A 27,408-nucleotide genomic window follows, 5' to 3' on the forward strand; every position below is an offset into this window, starting at 1 on the left:
TGTCTTCTGAAAGGGATAGTTCACCCAAAAATGAAAATTCAGTCATTGTTTACTCATCCCGTTTTGTTATAACCCCATATGACTTTCTTTCTTTTTCTTAACACAAAGGGAGAAATTGTGAAAACAAGTCATACAATGGCAGTTTATGGTGACCACTTCTTCAAGCTTCAAAAGAACACAAATGTATAATTAAGAAGTCTAATAAATTATTGTATGGAATTCATGTCTTGTTCTGAAGGAATACGATAAGGTTTGGTGAGAAACAACCCGAAATCTGATGTATTATTTAGTGAAAAACTTCAACGATCGATGGTCTCCTGTGTGTGTTCATGAGACAGTCTGCACGAGAGCTTTAGAGCTCCTTGCGCAAGAGCAGAGCGCTGCACCCACTCGCGAGGTGGGGCGTTCAAGTGAAAACTTGCTTTGTTTCGTTTCAACTGGACCACCAGCGACATTAACAATAGAAAACATAACTATAGTCTGTAGTCTGTAGTCAAAAAACAGATGCAAAGAAAGAATGTCATTTGGGGTTATAACAACACAGGAGTGAGTAAGCAATGACTGAATTTTCATTTTTGGGTGAACTAATCCTTGAAGCGATTCAGTTGGTTTTTGGTGAGAACAGACCAAAGTATAACACTTTTTTTCCCCACTGTACATCTTGACAGCAGTCTCTAGGCACGATCATGATTTCAAGCTCGATTACACTTCCTAGTGTTTGACCTATGCGCAGAGCACTAGATGGTGCTATAGGAAGTGTAATCGAGCTTGAAATCATGATAGATAGGGAGACTGCTGTCAAGATGTACAGTGAAAAGGGAGTTACATTTTGGTCAGTTCTCACCCAAAACAAACTGGATTGCTTCAGAAGACATTGATAAAGAAAAAGAAGGTAAGTCATATGGGGTTATAACAACATGGGATGAGTAAACAATGACTGAGTTTTCATTTTTGGATGAACTATCCCTTTAAGTTTAGAAATCTATTTCAACAGTGTTATCTTGTTTTTGAGTTGCCTTATCAATTTTGCTTTAATATTACTGCTGTAATATTGCTAATTTGACAACACATTTTAAACCACTAGATTATGTTTATGCTGACTTTATCTGCTCTTTGGAGCTTTTGGAGTTCTGGTCACCATTCACTTGCATTGTATGGACCTACAGAGCTGAGATATTATTCTAAAAAAAATCTTTGTTTCTGTTCAGCAGAAGAAATAATGTCATACACATCTGGGATGGCATGAGGGTGAGTAAATGATGAGAGAATTTTCATTTTTGGATGAACTTTCCCTTTAAGTTTAGAAAGCTATATCAACAGTGTTATCTTGTTTTTGAGTTGCCATATCAATTTTGCTTTAATATTATTGCTGTAATATTGCTAATTAGACAACAATTTGAATATGGGGAGGTTGTGGATTTATTCCAAAAACATAGTAGCATAATAATAATTTCACTGTAAGCAATGAAAACAGTACAGAAGTAGAATTTTATTTACAGAATGAACAATTACAATTTTCTAAAGGCAAATAAGTAAATTTTTTGTCATTCTGTAATTTTTCTGCCATGTTCCATGATGAAATTACCCAGCAGAATGAAATGGCATTAGAAAGAAACTGTCCTTTGACCTGCTCAAGACATTCTTTGGAGAAAAAAACCCAAAAAGAACTATCAATTTTTTTTTTTTACACATTCGAGTTGATTCTTGGATAAATGGGGAATAAATATAAGATTGAATGTTTTTCAATAGATTTAATCCATACGTATTTTATGGCAACAGATACACATTTCTAAGTACTCTCTAGATAAGAAAGAATTTATACCACAAACATATCACAAATGTTCAAAATCCCCAGAAAACACAATCTCTACAAATACCATGGGGAAAATTAAATTGTTCAGACAAAATAAGCTCAAATGTTTAGAGTATTTAAATATAAAACATTTAAAAGAACTGCCAGGCCACAAAGCAAATAAGTTACTGGTAAAACTACCAGACAATGCAAATCTTGAACATATTATTTAATGTCAAAAAATGTCTATTTAAAAAAAGAAGAAAAAATGAAAGAAAAAAAGAAAGAAAGAAAAGCAGCACAACCACCTTCCAAAATAATGGGGGTGTGGGGGAGTTTGTCATGGATGTCACTTTAATGTGTGGAGTGTGTGCAGTTTGCATGTTATCCAGACAGTGGATTCAGAGCATGGCTTTAGTCTCTCCACCAGCTGCTGCTCTCTTCTTCTCCTTCTTCTTGATTCGGTACACAGCAATGATCAGGAAAATAACTGTAAGAAAATGTTTTCAAAGTCAACTTCTTATTTAACAAATACTCTTTTATACTTTCAAATAATAATAGACAGAAATCTCTATGAGCTGCAATATATCAGTCTTACTGATGAAGCCAAACACTCCTGCCAGTATGCCAATGGTGGAAGACATGCCCAGCTTCCAGCTATGAACAGCTGGCTCGACGTAACAGTAGCCCAAAGAAGTGCAGTTACATACACTCACTAAGAGAGAAAAAAAAAATTGTGTGTAGAATGGTATATGTGAAAGAGAAAGACAGAAAATTAGGAATTGAGGAGGGAAAAAATATTTACCATCAAACCTCTGGGTGATACCCATCCCATCATTGTCTTTGATGTTGATGGGAACAGAGACGTTCTGATAAGATGAGGGCTTCTTCTTTAGAATGAGCTGTGCTGAAGTTCCTGCAGATGCAAAAACAGTTTACACTGTTATAACAGTTTTTTTTTTTTTTTTACATTCTGCTTCTTCAGTGTCAATAACCATATTGTCAATGGCACTGTGTAATTGTGTAATTGTCAGGTTATCAAGATAAAGAGCAAATGTAACATGGACTAAGCAAAAGATCTGCCCACCATCCACAGCTTTTATCTCCCAGTTTGGTGACTTGCGGGGCATGGAGAAGGTGAAAGGCTCTCGGAAGGGGTGGCCATCGTTATCCACAGCAGTGAGCATCAAAGGGGTCATCTTCTGCACGCAGATAAAGCCCTGCGTCTCTTGCAGTTTAGGGTAGTTGTCATTCACATCCAGCAGATGGATGACCACCTTCATCTCAGCCTCTTGCTTATCACCCTCTGAAAGGAACAGAAACAACATAGAATATAGTTATTTACTAAATTACACTCACTATAGGCTTGGAGAGACACGGTGCATTTGATCTGACTGAGTTTGAGATGGTAATAGCCAGGAACTTAAGAACATTTCTTTTTCTTTGGCCACAAAAATGTTCTTAAACATGGCCCCAAACTTTTCTGAGTAATATTATGTGTCAGAGATCCTCTGCTATGGTCTCACCTGACTCATAAGCAGTAACTTTGAGCGTGATCTGCTCAACCATCTCTCTGTCCAGTGCAGCTTTAGTCTTTAGCTCTCCAGTGTCAATGTCTAGCTCGAACCAACTCTGCTCATCCCCTTCCAACTTAAACCTGACACACAGGACATATAAACACAGTAATTGCAATTAATCATCAATTACATTTTTTAATCAATACTAACAAGGGGTATTAAAGTCCTTTTGAATCAAATCAATTTACTTTATTATCTTGGCAGCTATTTTCTAGTCATGCAAGTACAGCTCCTATCCTTCTTGAATGGGAAAAAAAACAAGTGTTTACCAAGTTTACATTTCAATAACATGTTAAATCACTGTTATCTACTGACAGCAATGGTAAATGGAAATGTTTAGCCTCGTTAGTACAAATCAGAAAAAGAAAAAAAAACCTAACATAAAGATTTTTAGAAGAATATCTCAGCTCTGTAGGTCCATACAATTCAAGTGAACGGTGACCAAAACTGTGAAGCTCAAAAAAGCACATAAAGGCAGTAAAAAAGTAATTAAAAAAACTCCAGAGGTTTAATCCAGGTCTTCTGAAGTGATCCAATTGGTTCAGGGTGAGAACAGACCAGGATGTAACTCCTTTTTCAGTCTCTAGACACAATCATGATTTCAGATTCAATTACACTTCCTAGTGCTCGCATGCGCAGAGCGCTAGAGGGCTCTAGGAAGTGTAATCGAGCTTGAAATCATGATCGCCAAGGAGACTGCAGATTTCAAGATTTGTTGTGAAAAAGGAGTTACATTTTGGTCTGTTCTCACCTAAAAACAATAGGATTGCTTCAGAAAATATGGATTAAACCATGGGGTCTTATGGATTATTTTTATGCTGCCTTTATGTGCTTTTTGGAGCTTCACATTTTTGGTCAACATTCACTTGCACTGTATGGACCTACAGAGCTAAAATAATCTTCTAAAAAGCTTAATTTGTGTTCTGCAAAAGAAAGAAAGTCATACACATCTGGGATGGCATGAGAGTGAGTAAATGATGAAAAAATTTTCATTTTAGTGTGTAATTACTTTAGCCCTGATCTGATCCCCCTTGATTTCTTTCAGACCTTTACATGTAGGAGATACACAATGCAAAGTATGTTATTATATGTGTGGCATTACTTGAGAGTCTTTCCCTCTGGATCTTTGGCTGCAGCCATCATTATTACAGTCCCAACGGTGAGGTTTTCTGGCACATTGACATTGAGAGACTCCACTTCAAATTCTGGGGGTTCGTCCACATCTTCAAGCTTAATGACGACAACTGCTCTAGAACGATTATCATATTCCACCCCCTTAATCAGGGGCTCGGGATTACGGGCATCAATCTGTAGTTTATAAGAACTCTGGACCTCATAATCCAATGGCTGAAGAAAGAGAGATTTGGGGAAAATGTAAAGAGGATAAAGCCCAAAATGATAACATAAAGCAGAACTTAACACTGTGGTTCTAGCTTTTGGGTCCTCAAGTTTGGCATCCGTACAAGGAAAGTCTTGTTTACCTGAGCGATGTAGACTCTGCCTTCTCCAGTAGTTTCATCAACCTCAATGGCAAAGACGTTATGTGGGTCTCCATCAGTGATGTGATATTCCACCTTAGAGCTTCCTGTTCCTGGGTCATCTGCATCTGTGGCTTTGATGGTGAGCAAAATGGTGCCCAATTCAGCCAATTCTGGAACACTGTAAATTCCATACTGCAAAAGTAGAGAAGAATCAACTAGCTCATAGTAAATCAGAGCAGTGATTTAATATTCAATAATCTATAGGAGGGGTTCCCAACCCTTTTTGACAGCTGTACCACTGTGATCTAAAATATGTATTCTAGTATTTATTTTAAAGAGAAAATTCACCAAAAAAATGAAAATTCTGTCATAACCCTCATGTTGTTCCAAACCTCTATGATTCTATGATGTTTTAATTAATCTAAGCCCATCTTTTCAATACAATGGCAGTTGATAGTGTCTCACTTTAAAGGACTCAAAAGTATTGTAAAAGTAGTCCATGCGATATTCCAAGCCTTCTTCTTCTCACATTAATACATAAACACTTAACGAACATGCATATAAGCGCAATGGACGTTAATATTTTCACGGCCATGGTTTCTAGGCAAAACCTATCATATGCCTTCTGAAGACTTGGAATATGACGCATAAGTCACATGGATTACTTTTATGATACTTGTGGATCCTTTTTTAAGCTTTAAATTGAGGCACTTTCCACCATTGCCACTGTATTGAAAAGACGGGCCAAGATATTAATAAAATTATCTCCTTTTGTGTTCTGCATAATAAAGAAAGTCCTATGGGTTTCGAATGACATGAGGGGTCATTTAAAATATTAATGTTAATTTAAAAAAGATGATGAATTTCACAACATCTTTGCTTGTTCACTTGTGAAATATTTCCATTGTTACTTTTCTTATTCTTATTTTTAAAAAATTACACTTATTTTTTTAAATAATAATTTTTATTTATTTATAATTTAATAATTGAATTCGGGATTTGCCTTTCTACCTCACAGACCCCTGGAGCTTTATGAACCCTAAACAACAGGAAGAAGGAAGATAACTTAGCTAAGTAAAATATAATTCATACATCATTTTTCTCGAAGATGGGTATCTCGTTATTGATGTCAATGACCTTGATGATTGCTGTACATTTCGTGATGTGAACTACAAAGAAATGCAAATGTTAGGATGCACATTCTTCTTCATTACATTATATATGTCAATAAATTAGTATATATTTAAAGGATGCTTAGATTGGTTTAATCATGAGAAGAACGTGTGTATATTGCAGGCAAGTTCAGTTTGACTGTACCTCCATCGCTCACAGAAAAGGTGAGCTCATACTGAGGCACCTCTTTCCTCTGGAAGTTTTGTTTGGCCACTTGGATTTTGCCATTGACCTGGTCAATGCTGAACATTTTATCAGATGGCCTGGTAGGGGTCTGGCTCACAAGTGTGTAGGTTAGTAACGAGTTCAGTGTGTTCTCCTCGTCATCATCATGAGCAGGCAGCACACCAATCAGATAACCTAAACGGAGATCAAAAACACATGCATATAATTTCAAATGTCAATAGAGAAAAATAGCTCACTGTTAATCATTAAAGCTGAAGTGTGTCATTTTTATGTTAAAATGCCTTCTTCCTCAGGGATAGTTCCCCCAAAAATTTAAATTATCTCATCATTTACTCACCCTCATGCCATTCCAGATGTGTATGACTTCTTTTGCAGAACACTAACAAAGCTTTTTAGAAGAATATCTCTGCTCTGTAGGTCCTTACAATGCAAGTGAATGGTGACCAGGCCTTTGAAACTCCAAAAATCGCATAAAGGCCACATAAATGTAATCCATAAGACTCCAGTGGTTAAATCCATATCTTCAGAATTGATTTGATAGGTATGGGTGAGAAACAGATCAATATTTAAGTCCTTTTTTACTATAAATCTCCACTTTCACTTTTAAAATGTGAAAGTGGAGATTTATAGTATAAAAGGACTTAAATATTGATCTGTTTCTCACCCATACCTATCAAATCGCTTCTGAAGATATGGATTTAACCACTGGAGTCTTATGGATTCCATTTATGTGATTTCTGGAGCTTTAAAGGTCTGGTTACCATTCACCTTCAGTGATGAGAGAATTTTCATTTTTGGGTGAACTATCCCTTTAAAATGCAGAGATAACTAAGTAAGCCATTTGTAGATTAATTTTACACAAAAAAAGTGTAAACACTGGCTCTGCAGCACTATCAAAACATTGGTCTGTTTGTTTGAGCCTCCCAGCATTATTGCCTCAACAAATTTGGGTCGGGACTATCTGTTTGAACAACCAATGAAAGACAGAGCAAGTGTTCAGAACATTACAATTCCATTTGGTGGCACTAGTGAAAGAGAAATAACACACTTCAGTTTTAATCAGGATTATTAATGATCATAAAATGCAGAGATGTGCGTTTGTTATTGATTTGCCTAATTTCAAATGCACTTAGTTTAATATTGGTGCAATACTTGTGTGTGTGTGTGACGAGGAGGGCGTGGCCGGGCTGTGAGTGGGCTGTGAGTGTGGCAGACAAGCCTCTTGTTCGTCGGTAAAGGAGGAAGCAGGAACCGGATTGACACTCAACAAGATTTTAATTACAACTTAAACACTGAACATAATAATAATATAATGACACACACACAAAGCTCCGTGCGTGTCTCTCTCTCTCTCTCTCTCTCTCCAGCACTCCTCCTCTTATCTTTCTCCTGCTGATTGGGCCACTCAGCACCAGGCGCGCACACACACAGCCCGGCCATGCCCTCCTCCTCGTCACAGTGTGTATGTACAGTAAGTGGTCATTATTAACATTACCCATGGGCTCATTCTCCTGCACCTCAAACACAGCTTCACCACACACAGGTAAGTTATCATTCTCATCCTCCACCCTCACATGAATTTCCATGGGATTTTCCAGCTCAACACCCTGTTCATCTTCTGCCATTACCACCAATATGTACTACAACATAAACACATATATGATACACAGAACCAGGGTTACTATGTACATAAAACAAACACATTAACTCTCTGGTCTTCATGTCCATTTGTTCATTTAGTTTGTATAGACTGATGTTTATTCTCTCTTTCTTTCTTTCTGTTCTATGTCCTGTGTTCTCACCATATCCTTCTCTTCTCTGTCCAGAGGGTCAGTAACATAGATCTCTCCATCTTCATTTATGGTGAATGGGAAGGGAACCCTTTCTTTCTGTACCAGCCTGTACATTGCGTTGGGATCATTGGAGCGCACCTATAACACACACACGCTCCCAGTTTAATGAGATGTAAACAAAACAAAACACTGCCTACCGTAATATAACATTATTGTTTTCAGATCCCAACCTACCGATGCAACACGTATGGGGTATTCCCCTTCAATATTTTCCCTGATGATGATTGGTCCAGGGTTGATCCAGAGGTTTTGAATGATAGCAATGTTGACCCGTGCTGTGGTGCTCAGTGCATTTGGAGCCCCACCTCCCATATCCTCTACTCTAACAATCACAGCATAGTCTGGATCTTGAAGAAGATTCAGTTGTCTTCTCTCTGGTCATCCAAAAGAAAAAATAAATAAAATTATTATCAATTATTACTTATTATTACACTGCTCTCTGGAATACTTGAATCTGACTGGTATATTGTGGCATTCTGAGGCCAAATATTTTTGCATAATAAACACTAAAGTGTATAATTTAACATTGCAGCAGGAAACCCATTTCCTACATAGCTGTGCTAGTTTCGTATCACTTTGTGGTCTCTTTCTGCTCACATAATAAAATTATTTCATTTCAAGTCAGTATTTTGTGTACATTTATTTATTTGGTAAGTAGCCATGTAATAAGAGGGAAAATGTACAGCCAGCTGGAAATATTTGCAAAGTAAACCTCTTCAGGGAGTTCAGGCTAATACAATATCTGGTCCTAATCACTCTGTATGGGTTTTTGCTATATATAAAAGATGCATTGGCGTTTCATGTGAAAAATGTGTTGAATATGTGTTAAGTGGTGATGTTTCAAGAAATAAAATCAGTTTTGAGGCTTTTAGGAGTTTTCATATTAGCCTTTTATGGTAGCACTACTCACTGGTCAAGTTCATGGCACGATTCAAACTCTAGCATCATATTAGTCATCTACCACTAACTTCCACATTGCTGTTAGTCAGTAAAAAAGGTATTCATTGATTTAAATGAATGTGCTCAATAGAAAGCATTTGTGGCATAATATTGATTACCACAAAAATGTATTTTGACTTGCCCCTCCTTTTCTTAAAACAAAAAGCAAATATGGAGGTTCCAGTGAGGCACTAATAATAGAAGAGAATGGGGGCCAATGTTTTAATGTTAAAACACTCACATTTTCAAAAGAATAACCACAAGACATAAAGGATAAGTGTGTAAACATGATTTTAGTGTGATAAAATCAATTACAAACCTTTTCTGTGAAAAGTTATAGCCAATCTTACAACTTCGTTACCATGACGATGTAATGTCAACAAACCCTAAAACGACTGTAAAAATTACAATTTAAACAACTTTACATCTTAAATAATACACAAGTTTTAACAGAAGAATTAATGTAAGTGCTTTTATAAAATTATTAGCTTCACATGTCTGTGTTTAAACCCTCCAAAAATTGGCCCCATTCACTTCCATTGTAAGGGCCTCACTGTAACCTCGATTTTTCCTTTTTTAAAAGAAATTTTTTTGTGGTAATCAACATTATGCCATAAATGCTGTTGATTTAGCTTAACTTCTATTGAACCTGGAATATTCCTTTAAGATGGCAATGTGAAAAGTAAATAGTGAAGTAATCTGGGTAAAGTCCAGCTTCATCTCTGAGACTGCAATAATCTGAGTTGATGCAGTAATCTGAACTACTGAAGTTCAATTAATGACTGCATTCTTATTTACAGCATGTGGCACGTTTCACACACACACACACACACACACTCACACTCACTCACCAGAGCTAATGTAATCACACAAAAGCAGCCAGACATAGACATAAACACATAAGTTTAATCTGAGTGTGGATGTTGGGACACAATAATCAGCACCATTCATTTCATCATCTCCTTAAATGTTGCATTCTGTCCTCCCTCATCCTCTCATTTGCTTAAAGGGTAGAGACCCAGATAGTGCTGTCAGATCTATTTGTTCAGTTGAATTTCCTGTGTTATCTGTAGTCAAATGCTAGTAATTGAATTTATAAATCTGATTCTTGCAATATGAATAGAATTACTGGTTAAAGGGATAGTTCACCCACAAATTTAAATTCTGTCATAACTTATTCACCCTCATGTCATTCCAAACCCTTATTACTTTTTTCTTCTTCCATGCAACACAAAAGACGATGTTAGGCAGAATGTTAGTCTCAGTCACCATTGTTTGAAAAAAATAAAAAAATAAATAAAAAGAAGATGCAATGAATGTGAATGGTGACTGAGACTAACACTCTGCCTAACATCTTTTGTGTTCCATGAGAGAAGGTAAGTCATACATGTTTGGAGCAACATGAGGGTGGGTAAATAATAAATAAATCATAAATAATTCCAACTATCCTTTTAAGTCCCTCTATATGTCGTCAGTGTTGAGCAGAGCATACAACTATAATAATATGATCAATGAGCCTCATTCATGAAACTTTCGTAAATATATATAGCAAATTCTGAGTAATTTGCGCGTAAAATTAACCTTCCTGAAAATTTTCCTCTGGATTCACACACTTCATACTCCCCAGATTTTGTTAGTTAAACGTGTATGTTAGTGAATTCCAAACATTCGTAAATAGGGGGCGTGTGCATGTTCATTCACAATTATCATAATCCACGCACATGAAAACACCATATAATTAACGCACCCTCGCAACCTTGCTAGAACAGTAATGAAATAGTTTTTATGAATGAAGAGGTTCTTTTGTGAATCAAATAGTCCAAGAGGTCAAGAAAAATGGTTGGACATGAAGCTTTATGGTAAAACAAATTCAGTTCACCACCTTATCTGGTTAAGTTAAGCACATCGCCAACATCATTGTGGAAACTTCCCGTGTAAACTATGATGTAATGGTGATATAATTAACTTGCAACTGAATCTTCAGAGAAATAAATAGAATGCCTAAAGAAGGTCTTTGACCGAAACGCTGTAAGCTAATAAAGATTTGCAAGCTTCACAACAGTGTGCGGGGTTTTTTCAGATATATATATATTTTTTTTTCTCTTTTGAATTGTGTACGCACCTGTCCGCAACATGTGTGTATTTATAAGTTTAACAGCATTAACATTAACCATAAGTTATGAACTGAACATGATTTATCAATGCCTATACTGAATTGGTGAAATCTAAATTATAGAGCTCATATCAAATGAAGAACTGTCCAACCAGTTACATTAGAGGGCATTAATTTTTATGAGAAAATCAACCAAAATATTCTGTCCATGACCTTTTTGCCCCATGCCAAGCACTGAAGCTGAGTTGGGAATAAACTCTACTGAAGAAATAAATGCAAGCATCAAAGAAACGTTTTTAATCAAGTTTATGATGTATTGCAATTTATGCTATTTTTTAAGGTTAATTTCACTCATTTTAATTGTTAGTTAATTTGTTCATTACTTATAAAATTTCACTTCTATCATAATGTACAGTAGTTATGGCAGTTTGTCTGAAAGGACACAAAACGTTTTGACATCTGACGCATGATTTACACATTGTTAGGTCAGGAGCAGGTGTAAAAAATAAAATAAAAATTGTACCAAATAACATTTGGAAAAATTAAAAAAAAGAAATTAATCTTTCAGAACAGCTTTTTGAACAATTTACACAAAAATTAGTTCTGCTCGTGTTTCATGAATGAGGCCCATTGTGTGTGTTTCTGTGTGTTCTTACCAGCACGCTCGACGCATGTGTAAAATGGGTTGTTCTCAAGAGATATGTTGTTCTTAGGAGCACAGAAGTTCTCAAACTTTCTCCTCAGAACATCAGGACTGCCACGAACCTCCCCGTGGCTGTACATTAATGTGGGCCTCGCCCTCAGAAACGCTTCTCCTGCAACACAACAGCAAGACACACTTTTTTCTTGTTTTTAAGGGAAATAACAGTTTAGCACCATTAAAAAAAAAATAAAAAAAAAATCAAAAACACCCTCTTGGCCACTCATTTTGACTTTTAAAGGTCTTGGTGATTACTGGATTAGTTTTTATATACATATATAATTTTATTCAACCTCACAAAAGCAATTTCTAGAAGAACTAGAAGAAATTATATTCACTACTGAATTTTCTATGACTCTTAAAGATTTTAACTAATACTTGAGGATGCTGCATAAACATGAAATGCACATCAATACATGTTGCATGCTTGTTTGTGTCTTTCTGTTATAAATGTGTTGGCTTACCTTCCTCTGTTATAAAGATCTCCCCACTGTCTGGATTGATGCCGAAGTAAAATGTGTTTGCGATATTGGGGATTTGGTTCACAATGCTAAATCTCAGTTGAGCATTTGGTGTGTTAGGATCATCCGGATCTGAAGCGAACACCTGCACAAATGGAACTCCTACACACACATGAGATGACAATACAGCAATAATCAGTGTGCTTAATCATGAAGCTTTAGCACCCATTTAGTCTCCTGATAATGTGTGTTCCTTACCTGCAGGCGAATGCTCTCTAACTCTGCCAATGTACTGACTTTCACTAAAGACAGGAGGATTATTGTTGACATCAACAACTTGCAAGACAACTGAGTAAGGCCCATCAATAATTTCATCATCTGCTGACCGTGCCTCAATCTGAAGAAAAACCAACAACAACAACATATTTTATATGTCGGCCCCTACCCACATCCTCCACAGTTTTAGCAATAAATGCGTTAATATGTGTTATTAATAAAAATGGTATATCCTTTCTTATATGCTAAAATGAGAACTTTCCTGACCCTTGACATATAAAAAAAAAAAAAAAAAAACATCATTTATATGTTAAAAATATATTTCTTTTAATTTTTTCGATTATTTGTCTTCTTTTTATTTATGTATACATTTTGGATGGTTTATACATATTTTTTTATTTTTTTAATAATTTTTATTTATTTTATTTGTTTATTTTTTTCTTCACCTGTACCTGTATCTTTATGATTGTATTCATTGTTTGATCTTACTGAACATTTATATAGAAAAAACTCCACAGATTTACCAGCATTTGTGGACTTTTTAGACGGTCCCTTACCACACCCTCCACAGTATTAGCACGTTTTAGCACAATGTGTGGACGTTTCAGACGGTCCCCTACCCACCGTAAGCAACTTTTCCAACTTATATCAGTGCTAAACTAGCGATCTGGAACGATTTCACCGTGACACCATCTGACCAGCTTAAATATGGGATGCAGCATTTTATCTTTAAATACGGGACGATCACGTATTTTACGGGACGGGTGGCAACCCTAAATTGTATTGGAATTTATATTTACATTTACATTTACATTTAAAGGTACAGTCAGTAATTTTATGTAGTCTATTTATGTTGCGGTGGATGTTGTCTTGGTCTAATGGTGCGTTCAAGTCCTCCTGGCAAGTTTGTACTTGTGAGGTCGGAAATCATAAATATGATGTGATGTGCGTTCAGGTGATTTCACCCCGAAAGAGCTGACCCATTTTGCAATTTCATATTTCTTTCTCTCTTTTTCACTTTATATAAGAGAAGGCAAGAAGCTTTTTTAGCACCAGTGCTAAACAATTAAGAGCAAATCCACGCATTAATTATGTAATTAATGCTTTATCTATCTATTGCCATTCTTGTGCGGCCACATATAATGATGGGAAATGTAGTTTTGTTGCAACGTTTGTTGCTGCATTAACCAGCTAAATTATACATATTTACTGTCAAGTTTTATCGTTATTCTTCTTTAAAGTACAAAAAAATGCATACAAACTTAACTGCACAGTCAAAATCCTCAAGTAAAACTGAATTATTACCAAAAACAATTAGCTTCCGTCATGTTTCTTAAATTCACACGCCCCCAGTACAGAAAGTCGGGGCTCAAATAAAATCCATAGTTTCCCACTCGTAATTACGACTTTGTGGTGGCGTTCATTTGCGTTCAACTCGAAATACTATCATCCCGACATGACTTAAATGCACCATTACAGTATACTGGCACCTACTGTATCACCATGTATGCAGCATCATTCAAATGCAAAAGTTTTAGTAACCAACTGCATTTTAGAAATGCTCTATTTTTTTGACGCATTTTGGTCAGCCATGATTAATTTATTCTGAGAAAATGGCCAATAACGGGGGATACTGAGATAAAGTGAGTAGTATTCGGCTGGTCATGTGATCTCAACATGTCTGCCCCATGAGGTGACCTGCCCCATAAATAGAATAAAACAGCTTTTTCAAGACAACTGATATGACTCAAGTGAGAGTACATTAGTTAAAAAATTACTACTCATTTATGTGTAAAACTTTTTAAAAGAGGAAAATATCACAGAGCGACAAAATGTGCTTTTTATCTTGAGACCGTTATGATCAACAGATGGCAAGCATACAATTTAGAATGTTATCAGCTAGGTAAAGAAGTGCTTCCTATACCAAAGCATGCTAATTAATACCAATAAACCGAATACAGAGACAATAACATTTAGTCCAAATGAACAAGCTAACACAATCATTTTTTGATTCAAGTCTTGTCCTTTATTTTGGAAGTTTAGTTCAGTGTTTTCTTGTGCCTGTTTCTTGTCATGTGATCCTGTCTTTTATAGTCATGTGACCATCTTGTTTAATATGTTTTGTTCTCATTGGTTCATGTTTATTAGTCTTGTTATCCCGTTATCAGTTCTGTTTATTCATTGGTTATCTTGTTATCAATTCAGTCTTGTCATTGGTTGTTTTGTTATCTTGTTAACTCTAGTCTGTGTATTTAAGCCCTCATGTTTGCCATTGTCCTTTGTCAAGTATTGTGTTAATGTAATGTTGTTTGGTTTGGTTTGGTTCGGTTCTTGTTGTTTTGCTGTTATAGTCATGGTTCTTGTTCATGGTTTTTGATTTGGATCCTTTCATGTTTTTAGTTAATAAACTGAATTTGGGTTCTTCATCTTGTCCTGCTTGCCTGCCTACATGTTACAGATTATTTATATAAAAAAACTAATGTGTTAAAACAATCATGAAAATTCCAATCAATAATTAGGAATATTCCTTAGTAGCATTTCAAGCTTGAAGTGCCACCTGTTTTCAGCAGGATGCAATTGAAACGCCAGCTGTATAGGCAACCCGCAGCTGTAGCTTAATAATTTAGAAAAGCACGTTTTTGTATTTTCTTAAAACTTTACTCATCTGCCACAATGTAATGTAATTATTTTAATGTTTGTATGATATATAATTAAAATATATTTTATTATAATTAATCATAGATTGAATTATTGTTATATGTGATTAACTGCGATTTATTCAAACTTTTAAAAGAAAAATTAAAACATTATTAGCCCTAATATGCTATGCTCAACATTCTAGAAAAGACACCAAATTAACATTTTGTTTGTATTTTAATACCCAAATACTTGTATTTTATGTGTAATGTACATTACATCTAGGTGGTGGCTTTTATCAGGGCTCCATTCCAGAGGTTCCTCCAGGTATAGCCAGCCATCTGAAGTGATACTGATCTTTCCATCTGTTTCTCCATTAACATGGTATGAAGAAACACCTTCAACTGCAGATGTAAACTGAACAGAAAAAGACAATTTGAGAACATATTTTTCTATAATATTTTTAATCAACACAAAATTTCATGTTATGATAATGTTACATAAAAGTGGTAAATATGCCCATTACAAATCTTGTGGAGCCTACCTGGTAAACAGCATAAGGCACAGGTGTGGCCTCTGGTACATCTAAAACTTTATGTCCTAATGGCCCCTTTTTGTCCTCCATACCTATCCCATGAGCCTGTGAGGGAGAAAAAAGGAACGACTAATGGATAATTTAACAATATAATGAATAAAAACCTAAATTGCTTGATAAAAGCATAATTGCATAATTGCAATCACAGATAAGAATACTGAAAACTTCTTTATTGTCAGTTATATACTGTATCTAGACAGTCATGAAGGTTATTACAACATAGTACTTAAATCTTGACTGGTGACTGTGAATATTTTTCTATCTGAAAATTAGATTTCCCTGCATACTCATCCTTAAAAAAGAATACCCTACATTAGATTACAGTTATTAAAAAAGTCAGCCTGTTTTAATCATTAAATAATTGTCTTACCTTCTACAATATAAAAAGTAATAGAGTCATTAATTTAAAATATAATTACAAAAATCATTAAAATTTAGGTTAGGCCTTGACTGTGCTTTGAAAGTTGCTGAATATTTGCCCAATACTGTTTTATGTAGAACAAATCATTTAACTTTCCAGTGAATGAATGAATCTGTCTGTGTTTTTAACTGATTAATGGAGTGTGGGCAGAAAATGGACTTCAGCACTGTTACTCATTTACAGACAGAACAAAATGTTGTAAGGAGACTACAAGGTCAATGATTTAAAATCCCACTCGCTCACATACGTACAGTGCTGACGAGAAGGGTCAAGTACAGCAAACGTGCACCTCTCATCATCCTGAGCAACAAAACCTGATGGAGAGAAATAAGCTGTTAACAATAAGGAGTGCACTGCAACATAAAAAAATACAAAATAAAACATTTTATTGCAAAAGCAGTCATATTCTAAATTGGTTCATTCTAATTTATAGGTGTGACATTTATTTGTTGAATAACTTCAGCAACATCATGACAGCTCCTTTAATAGATGGTTGTTTCCAGATATGGTAGCTCCTTTTGTGCAAACCCAGCAATATTAGAGGCAATATTGGAGCCAGGGTATGCACACAGTGAGAATGGACCCTGGCCTTTTCACATTTCCAGGTTTGGAATGCGGAAGTAAACTAATGAAGGGTAAACTTCTATAGCAGTGAATGTGAGATCACAGCAAATATTACATTTGCTTACCCGTTTACTCCAACAGCATAAGAAAAAATCCACTATTACGTTTCCACAACTTTCCACAAGAGGAAAAAAAATAGAGAGCTGTGGATTACAACAGTCAGAAGAGAGAAGATGCCAATATGTCTTCTTAAGAACTTCCAATCAGTTTTGGGTGAGAACAGACTTACAAAAATATAACTCCTTTTTCACTATAAATCTTGACCTCAGCAGTCTGCTTGGCTATCATGATTTCAAGCTCGATCATACTTCCTAGCGCCATCTAGCGCTTTGCGCACGCCTCAAGCATTAGGAAGTGTAATCAAACCTGAAATCATGATCGTACCTAGAGACTGCAATGGCAAAATGTACTGCGAAAAAGGTGATACATTTTGGTCTGTTCTCACCCACATTGTTTCTGAAGACATGGATTAAACCACTGAAGTTTTATGGATTACTTTTATGGTGCCTTTATGTGCTTTTTCGAGCTTTAAGATTTTGGTCTTTGGTCACCATTCATTTGCATTGTGAGGACCTACAGAGCTGAAATATTCTTCTAAAAATCTTTGTTTGTGTTCAGCAGAAGAAAGTCATAATTTAAAATATAAAAAGTTACGCTACTAAATAAGACTGAAACGGGTCATCACAGTCTGTGAAAAGGGTCCATAGCACAATTTCAGATTGTCCACACTGGACATAGAATATAAGCAAAATCATCTGTTTCTTTAATGTTGAACTTCAGTCAATGATTATGAAAAAAACACTTGTCAGTGACTTCAGACGAACTAGTCAACCAGAAACCTTGAGTAATATTTACTGTACATTAGTTACATTTCAATAGTAACATTACAAATATATCAACATATAAAAATTATAATCGAGTGCTATGCTGTATGTGTACATGAATTTGTGTAGAAAATTTTTATTATTTTTTGTATTTGTATTTTGAAAAGCAAATATAAAACTAGCGTTTATTAATGTGTGGATATCTTGTCAGTTCATCAGATGATTTCAAAATATATCCAATTTCTGACTTCACATGTGTACAAAAATAGTGGATGAGTAGCACTTGATGGTGACATTATGACATGTTTGTCACGAGGCACAGTGTGAAATGTTTTTGTGACAATCGCAGCCCATAAAAAGTTTTTTTAAAGGTTACTTGGCATTCTAGCATGGATGATTCCTCCTGTGACAGACAGAGCTAACTCTGAGTTTAAATGTGTGCATGTGTGTATTTGTGTCAGTGCTGTATGATCACAGTTTATGAATATTTGAAATGAATGTATTGACATTTGTATCGAAAGCCTGAAGAAATAAACTAATTAACCATAAAACAGCTGTGCAAAATATGGATCAACACATCATATAATACAGTAACTCGTCCTCTAGTTTTCAATTCCATTTGCAGTCCATGCATTTTACCTGTAAAGACATTCATTCTTTTTCTTTCTTTCTAACTTAAACAGCCCATTCCAAACCCATATCTATTGTGTCTGACCTTCTAGCAAATCCTACCTTTACAGAAAACAAAGTGGTGCTTTTTCAAGGTCATTCTTTAAATGATCAATACAATATCAATTTATTCTCAAATTAAAGTATAACTCAGCTGATATTGGTATAAAACAATATTATCCTTTGTAACAGTAAAATCTTTTGATTTCTGAATTTAACATGTTAAGATTATTAGACACGGTTAGTAAATTAAAGTAAGTTGCAGATCACTGATCAATACAGGAAGCTGTGTACAGGTGTGGCTCCATACTTTAGGACTCTTATCCAGCAACAAAATACAGCAACAATAAACATTTATCTAGCAATATTTGTCTGATCACACACATTACATACACTGCATTTGTAGCAAATGGAGTCCATTAAGAGTGAAGTTGTGTTGATTGTTCCACTGAATTATTGTATTTAAATATCTGCAAAGTTTACTGCTTTACTGATACTGGATTTTTATTTCACTTGTATCTGTCAGATCTATTGTTAAAGGCAGACACACCTAGAGACAGAAATGACACAAGTTGACATTGAGAAGTTCATGCGACTTCTGATAAGCTCCTTTCCCCCCTTCTGCTTAAACCTCATGATTGACATAATTTGCAGATAAATTATATCTGTGCATCTACACACATGTGGAGGCAGGACATTCTGTTCCAATTAAATCAATACTCTGATTCTACATTACAAATGCCAGCTTAACGAGTAGCCGCTGTGATCACAGTAATGTTAAAGTGAAGTTCATGTATTTCTCTGACAATCTGACTTGTCAAACTGAAGGTGAACTTGCTGCTCAGTTCTGAAAACATAAACCATTTCAAACAAGATATTAAATAACAAAATAATGTAGTGACAATCCATTAACAAGACACTAAAATGCTCTAATTACAGTATAATTTCAAGTACTGATGCACAGGAGGACCAGAGGCCTTGTCACCCAAAAGGCTTATGACCTCTGATGACATTCTAACAGTACTGGGTCAAAAATGTCATAGCCACACTTGATCCCATAGCAAATATACTCATAAATTCATTTACACAGAACGCTAAAGTGCTACAACTAGACAGTGGTAATATCTTTAAATGCCCTCAACATGACTAAAGCTGGTGAACACCCTTCTGAAAATACGAAGCAATGTCAAACAAGCTTGCTATAGGCTTTGAAAGCATCATCACAAAGCAACTGACATACGCATATAACAAGATATATACTTAAGAATCAGCCTAAATGAAAAGATAGAAACAAAGAAGAAATTAAAGATACTATAAGAGACACAGACCTGTCAGCAGAGCTCCTATCCTCAACAGACTGAAGGTTTCAGTCTTGCAGTGCTTCCTGCTGAAGTCAAACTTTAACTCAGCTTTATTGAGCCTAATCATTATCTACTGATTCACCGCTCAGGGGAGTGAACCTTCTGGTTGAGATATTTTATGGTTCTGGTTGGCGAATAGGATATAGAATACAGGATCAAAGTTTGGATAGGTGTAGATGTATGAGTATTAATGAAGAACAATGCACTACACCATTTAAGTGAAAGGACACGCTCAATCTAGTGCATGTCAATTCATTTGTAATCAAGGGCCTTTATTTGCAATTTTCCATGTAAGACAGATAAGGACAAAAAGCACAAAGCACTTATGCACAATTCTGAGACAAACTGGGACTGCAAAGTGCTTGGAAGAGAAGACGTTGTACATTTGAGTGTGGACTCTTGAGTGTGAGTGTTGTGGAAGATGGATGAAACTGTACATTCACAGAGAGTGTAAAGGTCACCATAAGACAGCTGTGTGTTCAGAATCTTGAGTAATAGAAGGCTGCAATATTTGCTCCTTGATCTCTTGACAGTCCTTGATTGTATTTTATGTTTGAGTCTCAATTCTTCAATCCCATTGAAAATGAACAATTTGCTGGAACTTCAGAGGTGGTGCACAATGTTTGTGTCTCAATTCTTCTGTCCCCCCCCCCCCACTTCTTAAACTTCAGAAGTATTCGTCCAAGACTACTTAAAAATAAACGATTTATTTAAAACACTCTGGACAATTATTAATGGTGAGAGTGACAGCACAACTTTTTTCCCAACAACTGCATAAGATAAATTAAAGCAAAAAATTTGATGATTTCGATGAGAATATTGTAAAACATTAACTTCTGGAAAATACATTGTAACCACTTCCTGTAAAAGTAACCCTTCATATCTAAATGTCTATGGTTAAAGGCACCTTGTGCTGCAATAACTCAAAAAGTTCCCATGCTTTTTCATTGGCTAATTAGCATGCAGCCATATCAGCACAATGGAGAAAAGTAGGAGGCTGAATGTTAATGTTAGGAACAAAGATACTTACATCCGGCATCAGTTCTGAAACAGGGAATCCCAGAGGTGCATTGTCATGTTCTGTGTGGATGTATACAGGCATTTTAATAACAGTCATCACCATGCTCTCCTGGCAATAATATACTTCTAAGAATAACAAATGTGAAGTTGACAAACTGAAGAAGGTTGAAACTAGAATTCAGAACAGTACACCCTGTTCAGGGTACCGGATCATTCGGTATCAACATGTGCGACACACTCTCACAGCGAAATCGTCAGGTTTCGTACGACTTTTCTAAATTTGGCTAATTCGTATGATATTGTGCGACTGCTCTCGTTTGAATTCCTTGGACTTTCACTACAGCCAATGACGTCGCTGGACATCGTTTCCATCTAATACATGACAATACTTGCTTCTGTCACACACAACAGCTTCCTATCATGTTTACACACTCTACTGACTGGTTATGTGTAGATAAGGGGTTTGGATAAGGGCATAATATTAATAAGTATGTCCTTAACACCTCGTCCGCGGAACTCGCACTTCCACATTAGACATCCGGGAATTTGTACATGATGAAGTCGTACGAGTTTATGCGAACAAAATCATGCGAGATCATACGAAATAGCCAACTTGTAAATGATGAATGAATTTTCATGAGATTAGGATATGTCAATTTTCTGTGTGATCATGTTGATATTACTCCCCTGTTGCCTGGAATAAACTGGGACATTTTGTGCAAACCAGGATTATACAGGCAGAAATATTCCACCTGTCTCAAGCATAGCAAATTTTCATAATGAGCCATAGCTAACTATCTGTTGGCCTCTTGCACTAAATGTGTGTCCATTGCTGACTTGTTTGCAAGTACAATAAACAAACAGACATCAATGCAGCTTCAGTTTTGCACAAATTTAGAGAGGGAACACAAGCACTGTATTAATACCCACCCAAAATCATTCACACAGCAATGGCCACATCAGAATGTCACTAATTTGTCAACAAAAGTATAACAGGAAAAAATGTGCTATACTGCTTTCCCAATGTATTAAACAGATACACATACTGTATATAAATATAACTAACAAACATTAGTGGCCTAACTATTTTATATAACTATTAATAATATATTTGAATTGATTACTATTAAAATAGGATGTAAATACATCCACATTTAAAAACTATTATGTGTGAAAAAGTGCTGTACAGCAAATACACCATTCTACAGAATTATTTGTTTTATTCAAATGTACAGACATAAGTATTTCACCATTAGAGCTGAGTTTAAAATTAAAAGACCATGCTGTAATCTACATCAGACATCTGTGAATTATGACTGACACTTTAAAATCAACAATTTCTTCCTCTGCATCATATGTTAGAGAAATGACAAAGGACAGAGAATGAAGGACAGAGAACAGAACACACAGCATCTCTGAAGCTATAATCCATTTCTAATATGCACCCACTACAGGAACAGCTGGTGCATGTTCTTATCAAGGTTAATGTATGGGTAATGTATTTCTATTAATGTGTGACCCTTGCATGTAGAGTGCAGACCACTTGCTTTAAGTACATACTTTCCACATACAGGGCATGTGGGTGGATAATGAGCGAGATGTAAAGACCCAAGCTGAGGGGTCAAATAATGACATAAAAATGCTTTTCAGCTTTTCTTTCTGGACTTATGAAGTTCCAAAGTATCAAGGTATTCCAGACGTATCATAGAAAACCAAATATTTTATTTCTTTTAGATATTATACGCTCAAACTGTGCAAAATTTGAATGAAAAATATATATTTTTACACACATAAGATACAATCAATGATGTTTTACAATTCAAAGCAAATATCTTTCACGAAATTGATCGGATGTTAATTAGGTTTATAATTTTTGGGATTCCCAGAAAAATTCTGTGCAATCCATGGCTTTTGAAATGTTTAGAGGAAGATGGGCAACACTAGAGCGTTCTGTCCATCACAGAGGGAGCAAGAAGCCTGTAATCGTTGTTCATCTACAGCACAGTCTAATATAGACATACATAGTCTTCTTCAAAAACTCATACACACAGTAAATGATGCAAAGCAAACATTTGACAGTCACATAAGATACTTTACAAAATGTAAATTATTTTGGATCCAAACTTCATACAATGCTTACATATAAACAAACCAACACACATTCAGAGCCCCAAAGCCCTACATTACAGACAGGTCATGACATGATTTGGACTTAAGTTTAAAGGCTGCTTGCTTGTTCTTCTTGGCAACGATTTTGTCAATGAAACGCTTTGCTTTTTTGGGTAAACTCTCCTGACGCTTATAAAGAGCACGACGTCTGGTGATGGTCTCCACACTGTCTCTTCGCAGACGGAGCTGGCGGATGATACCTTGAAACAGCGGCCAGACATTGTGTTGCATCGCTGCTGATGTCTCAATAAACTTACAGTCAAACACAACAGCACATGCACGACCCTCTGAAAAAATAGAAGGTTACATGTCTTAGCCAAAAAGTAAAAGAAAGGGTAGGCTACTTTATTAATCCCAGGAGATAATTTGCAGAATATGGTGATTAAATAGGCCTAATAGCTGTTTTAATGCATTATAGCCCTATAGGTCTCTCTGTAGAAAACAAGTAAACAAATACTTTTGAAGATTAAGGATTTAGAGGCAACCAGCCCTGACTTTTAGTAGAGATGCATTTAGACTTTACCCATTTAAATCCAGAAACACACTTACCACTAATGGACACTTCTCGGCAACGGACCAGGTCACATTTATTGCCAACGAGGATGATGGGCGTGTGGTCAGCCTGGCGCTCTCGCCGCAGCTGAATACGGAGCTCTGACGCACGAAGGAAACTCGATCGATCTGTTATGGAATAGACTATGATGAAAGCATCTCCTGTCTGCAGACAACGCTCCTGTGTCCAGCTGCCCTCATCCTGATGGGCAGAGAAATTATGAGCTCCCAGAAACCTCTAACCATTAGGCTACATAACCAAGTATATGAACATCAATTGTCTAATATTCTTACCTGTGAATCCCAAGTGTCGAGCAGGGTAACTGTGGCCCTTTCACCATCTACCATCATAGTCTGCTCAAATATTTCACCTGAGAGTATTTCAAAAGGGGAGAGAGTTGATACTTGATGTTATGAATATCAGTCATGGAAAAAAACAAACATTCTAATGGGGTAAATCACTCAATTAATCGCAACATTTGATAAAAATGACTTTTTGACGGGGGCTGTTTAGACCGAACGCGTTATAGTGCTGTTCAGCTTTGATGTAAATTTGTCTGTGAACCCAGAAAGCTAATTCGCCATGGGTTCCCTCGTGATTTTCCTACGTATTTTTATACTTTTTTAGTAAAATAAGGTGTGTGGTAAACATTACTTGATGATATGTAGACGTTTTGTTCTACATTATAAGTTACAAACTTTCATACCTCAAATGTGAATTTTGAAGCCGCCGTGTTTTTTTGTTTTTTTTAAAGTATGCACTTCAAGGGGCCTGGGTAGCTCAGTGGTAAAAGACGCTGGCTACCACCCCTGGAGTACGCTAGTTTGCATCCCAGGGCGTGCTGAGTGACTCCAGCCAGGTCTCCTAAGCAACCAAATTGGCCCATTTGCTAGGGAGGGTAGAGTCACATGGGGTAACCTCCTCGTGGTCGCTATAATGTGGTTTGTTCTCGGTGGGGCACGTGGTGAGTTGAGCGTGGATGCCGCGGCAGATGGCGTGAAGCCTCCACACGTGCTATGTCTCCGTGGCAACGCACTCAACAAGCCACGTGATAAGATGCGCGGGTTGGCGGTCTCAGACGTGGAGGCAGCTGGGATTCGTCCTCCACCACCCGGATTGAGGCGAATCACTACGCGACCACGAGGACTTAAAAAAAGCGCATTGGGAATTGGGCATTCCAAATTGGGTGAAAAAGGGAAGAAAAAAAAAGTATGCAATTCAACACGGCTTCAAAATTCCCATTTATTTATATTGTAGAACAAAACGTCCACCTATCGTCAAGTAATGTTTACCACAGACCTTATTTTACTCATAAGTTGAAAACCCCCATTATAAAAACCCATAGGAAAATCCAGAGGGAACCCATGGCATAAGCCTCTTGGGTTTTTGGACTACAACCTTAACGGCTCTATTCACAGTAGCGCCATGCCGCCATGTTTGACGGGAATGAAAACGAGGCTGTGAAGGATATGACATGCACTGTGTAAAACTACCAAAAAGTCCTAGATCACTCTAATTTTCCACAACGTATGTTGTCTGGAGTATTTTGTTTACTGAAATTTCTTGGAAAGATATTTTTCAATGTTTTGTCAGCGAAAAGATCCAAAACACACAATTCAACTGTACGACGCACTGAAGAGGCGGCAAGCCTATCCCATTCCCTCAAAGCCTGGTTGTTATTGCCAAAAATCAAAGATGATGCTGGTGTGAATGTTCTTGCAACGAATGGAACAGAACTTAGGTGTATCGAGAAGCGTTTTTAAAAGTGTTCGCTCTTTTTAACTTGACGCGGCTTAAAAAAAAAAAAAAAAAAGCGCATCGCAAAACTCAAAAACATCCGTGGCGCGTGTTTACATAGCAAGACAATCGAAAAACAGTGCAGACGGACGCAAAAACGCGTTTGGTGTGAACGGCCCCTTAGACTGCAATTAAAAGGTTTGATTTTGTGTAGCCTATGTGATCGAACAAAGTTTTGGTTAAAAAAAAAATAGTTATATAAATATACGTCTTAATTAAAAAATATGAAAAGGTGTCAGACTCAGTACGCACTGGGTGATCATTTGCAGGCGGTGATGTTTGATATGAACTTTATTATTCTAAAGTATAAAGAAAAAGTATAGTCAAATGTCAACATACCTCCATATAACTCGCATTCGCTGCCCATACTGTCTGATGCTCCAGCGAATATACTTGCGAGCGCTGACTTCCCGACGCCGTTGTCTCCGATCAGGACAACCCTGAAGGGTCCGATCGAACTGGGAGTAGCAGACTCGGATGACAGAGCCGAGTCAGAAGAGGACGACGAGCAGCTCTCTGTGGAGCTCGAGCATGAACTGGATCGGGACACCTTACCTATGTCGGAGGTCGTGAAACCACCGCTAAGAAGCTGCCTCCCGTCCGTCCCGCAGATGCTCCACCTGTGCAAGTGATGCTGCACGCCTAGACTGTGGCGCCGCATGCTCGCAAGTAGAGTCATGTGATACAGTTACAGTTCTGCTAAAGAAAACTAGTTTAGATGCTCGAAATGCAGTATACGACGGTTTCTTTGAGTGTGACTGAAGCCCTAAATTCTATTTCCTCACGCAAGTGGTCCAATAAAAGACAACATTCAGGAGAAACCTGAAGAATGGATGATCAAATTGGTCTTGGCTTCGTGGCGTTGTCTTCAATTAAGGTCTCATGAAATCAGGATCCGTGGTAATCCTGTCTATGTTTGCGCAGTAATGTGCTTTGAGCTCTCAATGCAGTTCGTGGTTATATTAAGGTCTCAGAAGCAGCGAGGGTTTCCTTGACGTCACTTCTCCCTCCCAACGGGCTACAGCGGGTCTTTCCTTATAACGGCTGGTAGATGGGAAATGCAGAGTATCATTTGTGCGCATCGAGCAAGTCGTAATCTAGACGTCCTTGGTGTGCAGGATGAGAAGAGCTCGTTATGTGTTGACAGCAATACTAAATCTTGCTGAGAGCTGTGCTTCAGGTCCTCTCAGATTCAGGCTGAACATAAACTGTGATTTGCACACTCATGCAATAGAACATATTAAGCATCAGATATTTTGTAAAAATGTTTGCACACTGCATGGAAACTGCATACTAAGACCAACTGAACAAAATATATTGGGTTCCTGTGGGCCAGTGAAATTATGCAACCTCGATTAGTATGATGGGAAGCGCAGTAACCTTAATGCCAGGTTAAAGCAGGACAATAGGAGAGTAGATCCTGTCTGTGTCCCAGGACAACCAATCCCATTCAGTAAAGAAATACATTCTCAGTTGCTAGTTTTCCGTAAACTGATACAAAGGACAGCAAATTCTATGGATATAAACGTACTTTTTTGAAGACCTCACTACTGATAATCAAAACTGTAATTATAGTAATCAGTGATGGGTAAATTACAAATAGTAATCCACTACAAATTACTAATTACCTCACTACATTTGTAATCAGATTTATTTACCAATTACTTAATCACATTACAAATTACTTTATTATTTCACTGAACAAATGTCTATATTGCCTCCTTGTTCATTGTTGTTGTCCCTTCAGATGTTACAGAAACAAACAGACATACATATGAACATTATTCATATTTTAAAAGTATTCTACATAAATTATATTATTTTAGAAATATGTGTAACCCAGTGGTGTAGTAGTGTATGAAGAGGTGGGCATACTTTGAATTTATGAAAGACCCCCCCATAAAAAATAAATAAATAAAAAAACATGCACCACCCCCATTGTTTCATCAAATATCTCGGCCAGTGCTTGTCCATAGACATTCAGTCTAATTTTCAGTTAATGCACCACCCCCATCGTTTCATTGAATATCTCGGCCTCTGAGTAGACTAGAAGCTCAATCTAAGTGTCATTATAAAGCTGAGATCCTCCACTTTGTTATGATGTATATATTATCATCAGTAGTTGATAACATATTTCTGATAATTTGTTTAGCATGCTTTTCCTGCTGGACCACATATTTTGTTCTG

The 27,408-nt window shown here is 36.6% G+C and overlaps 2 protein-coding genes across 2 annotated transcripts; both read right to left on the minus strand.

Annotated features, from left to right (window-relative positions):
• Positions 1–1,469: 1,469 nt before the first annotated feature.
• Positions 1,470–19,730, minus strand: LOC127454597 (cadherin-17-like). The gene is made up of 19 exons (XM_051721903.1): positions 19,650–19,730; positions 16,456–16,518; positions 15,733–15,828; positions 15,468–15,605; positions 12,534–12,672; positions 12,279–12,437; positions 11,771–11,929; positions 8,237–8,436; positions 8,012–8,140; positions 7,705–7,849; positions 6,168–6,383; positions 5,943–6,019; positions 4,851–5,042; positions 4,472–4,716; positions 3,319–3,449; positions 2,880–3,098; positions 2,598–2,708; positions 2,391–2,507; positions 1,470–2,282 (listed from the first exon to the last, which is right to left on the minus strand). Exons 2-19 carry the CDS (start codon positions 16,501–16,503, stop codon positions 2,194–2,196), a joined length of 2,610 nt encoding a protein of 869 aa, XP_051577863.1. The 5' UTR covers positions 16,504–16,518; positions 19,650–19,730; the 3' UTR covers positions 1,470–2,193.
• A 2,225-nt stretch (positions 19,731–21,955) lies between these two features.
• On the minus strand, positions 21,956–26,134 carry LOC127454164 (GTP-binding protein GEM-like). The gene is made up of 4 exons (XM_051721167.1): positions 25,561–26,134; positions 23,718–23,794; positions 23,421–23,625; positions 21,956–23,158 (listed from the first exon to the last, which is right to left on the minus strand). Exons 1-4 carry the CDS (start codon positions 25,898–25,900, stop codon positions 22,881–22,883), a joined length of 900 nt encoding a protein of 299 aa, XP_051577127.1. The 5' UTR covers positions 25,901–26,134; the 3' UTR covers positions 21,956–22,880.
• Between the last annotated feature and the right edge of the window lie 1,274 nt (positions 26,135–27,408).

Source organism: Myxocyprinus asiaticus, chromosome 16 (genome assembly GCF_019703515.2).
Source record: "Myxocyprinus asiaticus isolate MX2 ecotype Aquarium Trade chromosome 16, UBuf_Myxa_2, whole genome shotgun sequence".
Lineage (NCBI taxonomy): Eukaryota > Metazoa > Chordata > Actinopteri > Cypriniformes > Catostomidae > Myxocyprinus > Myxocyprinus asiaticus.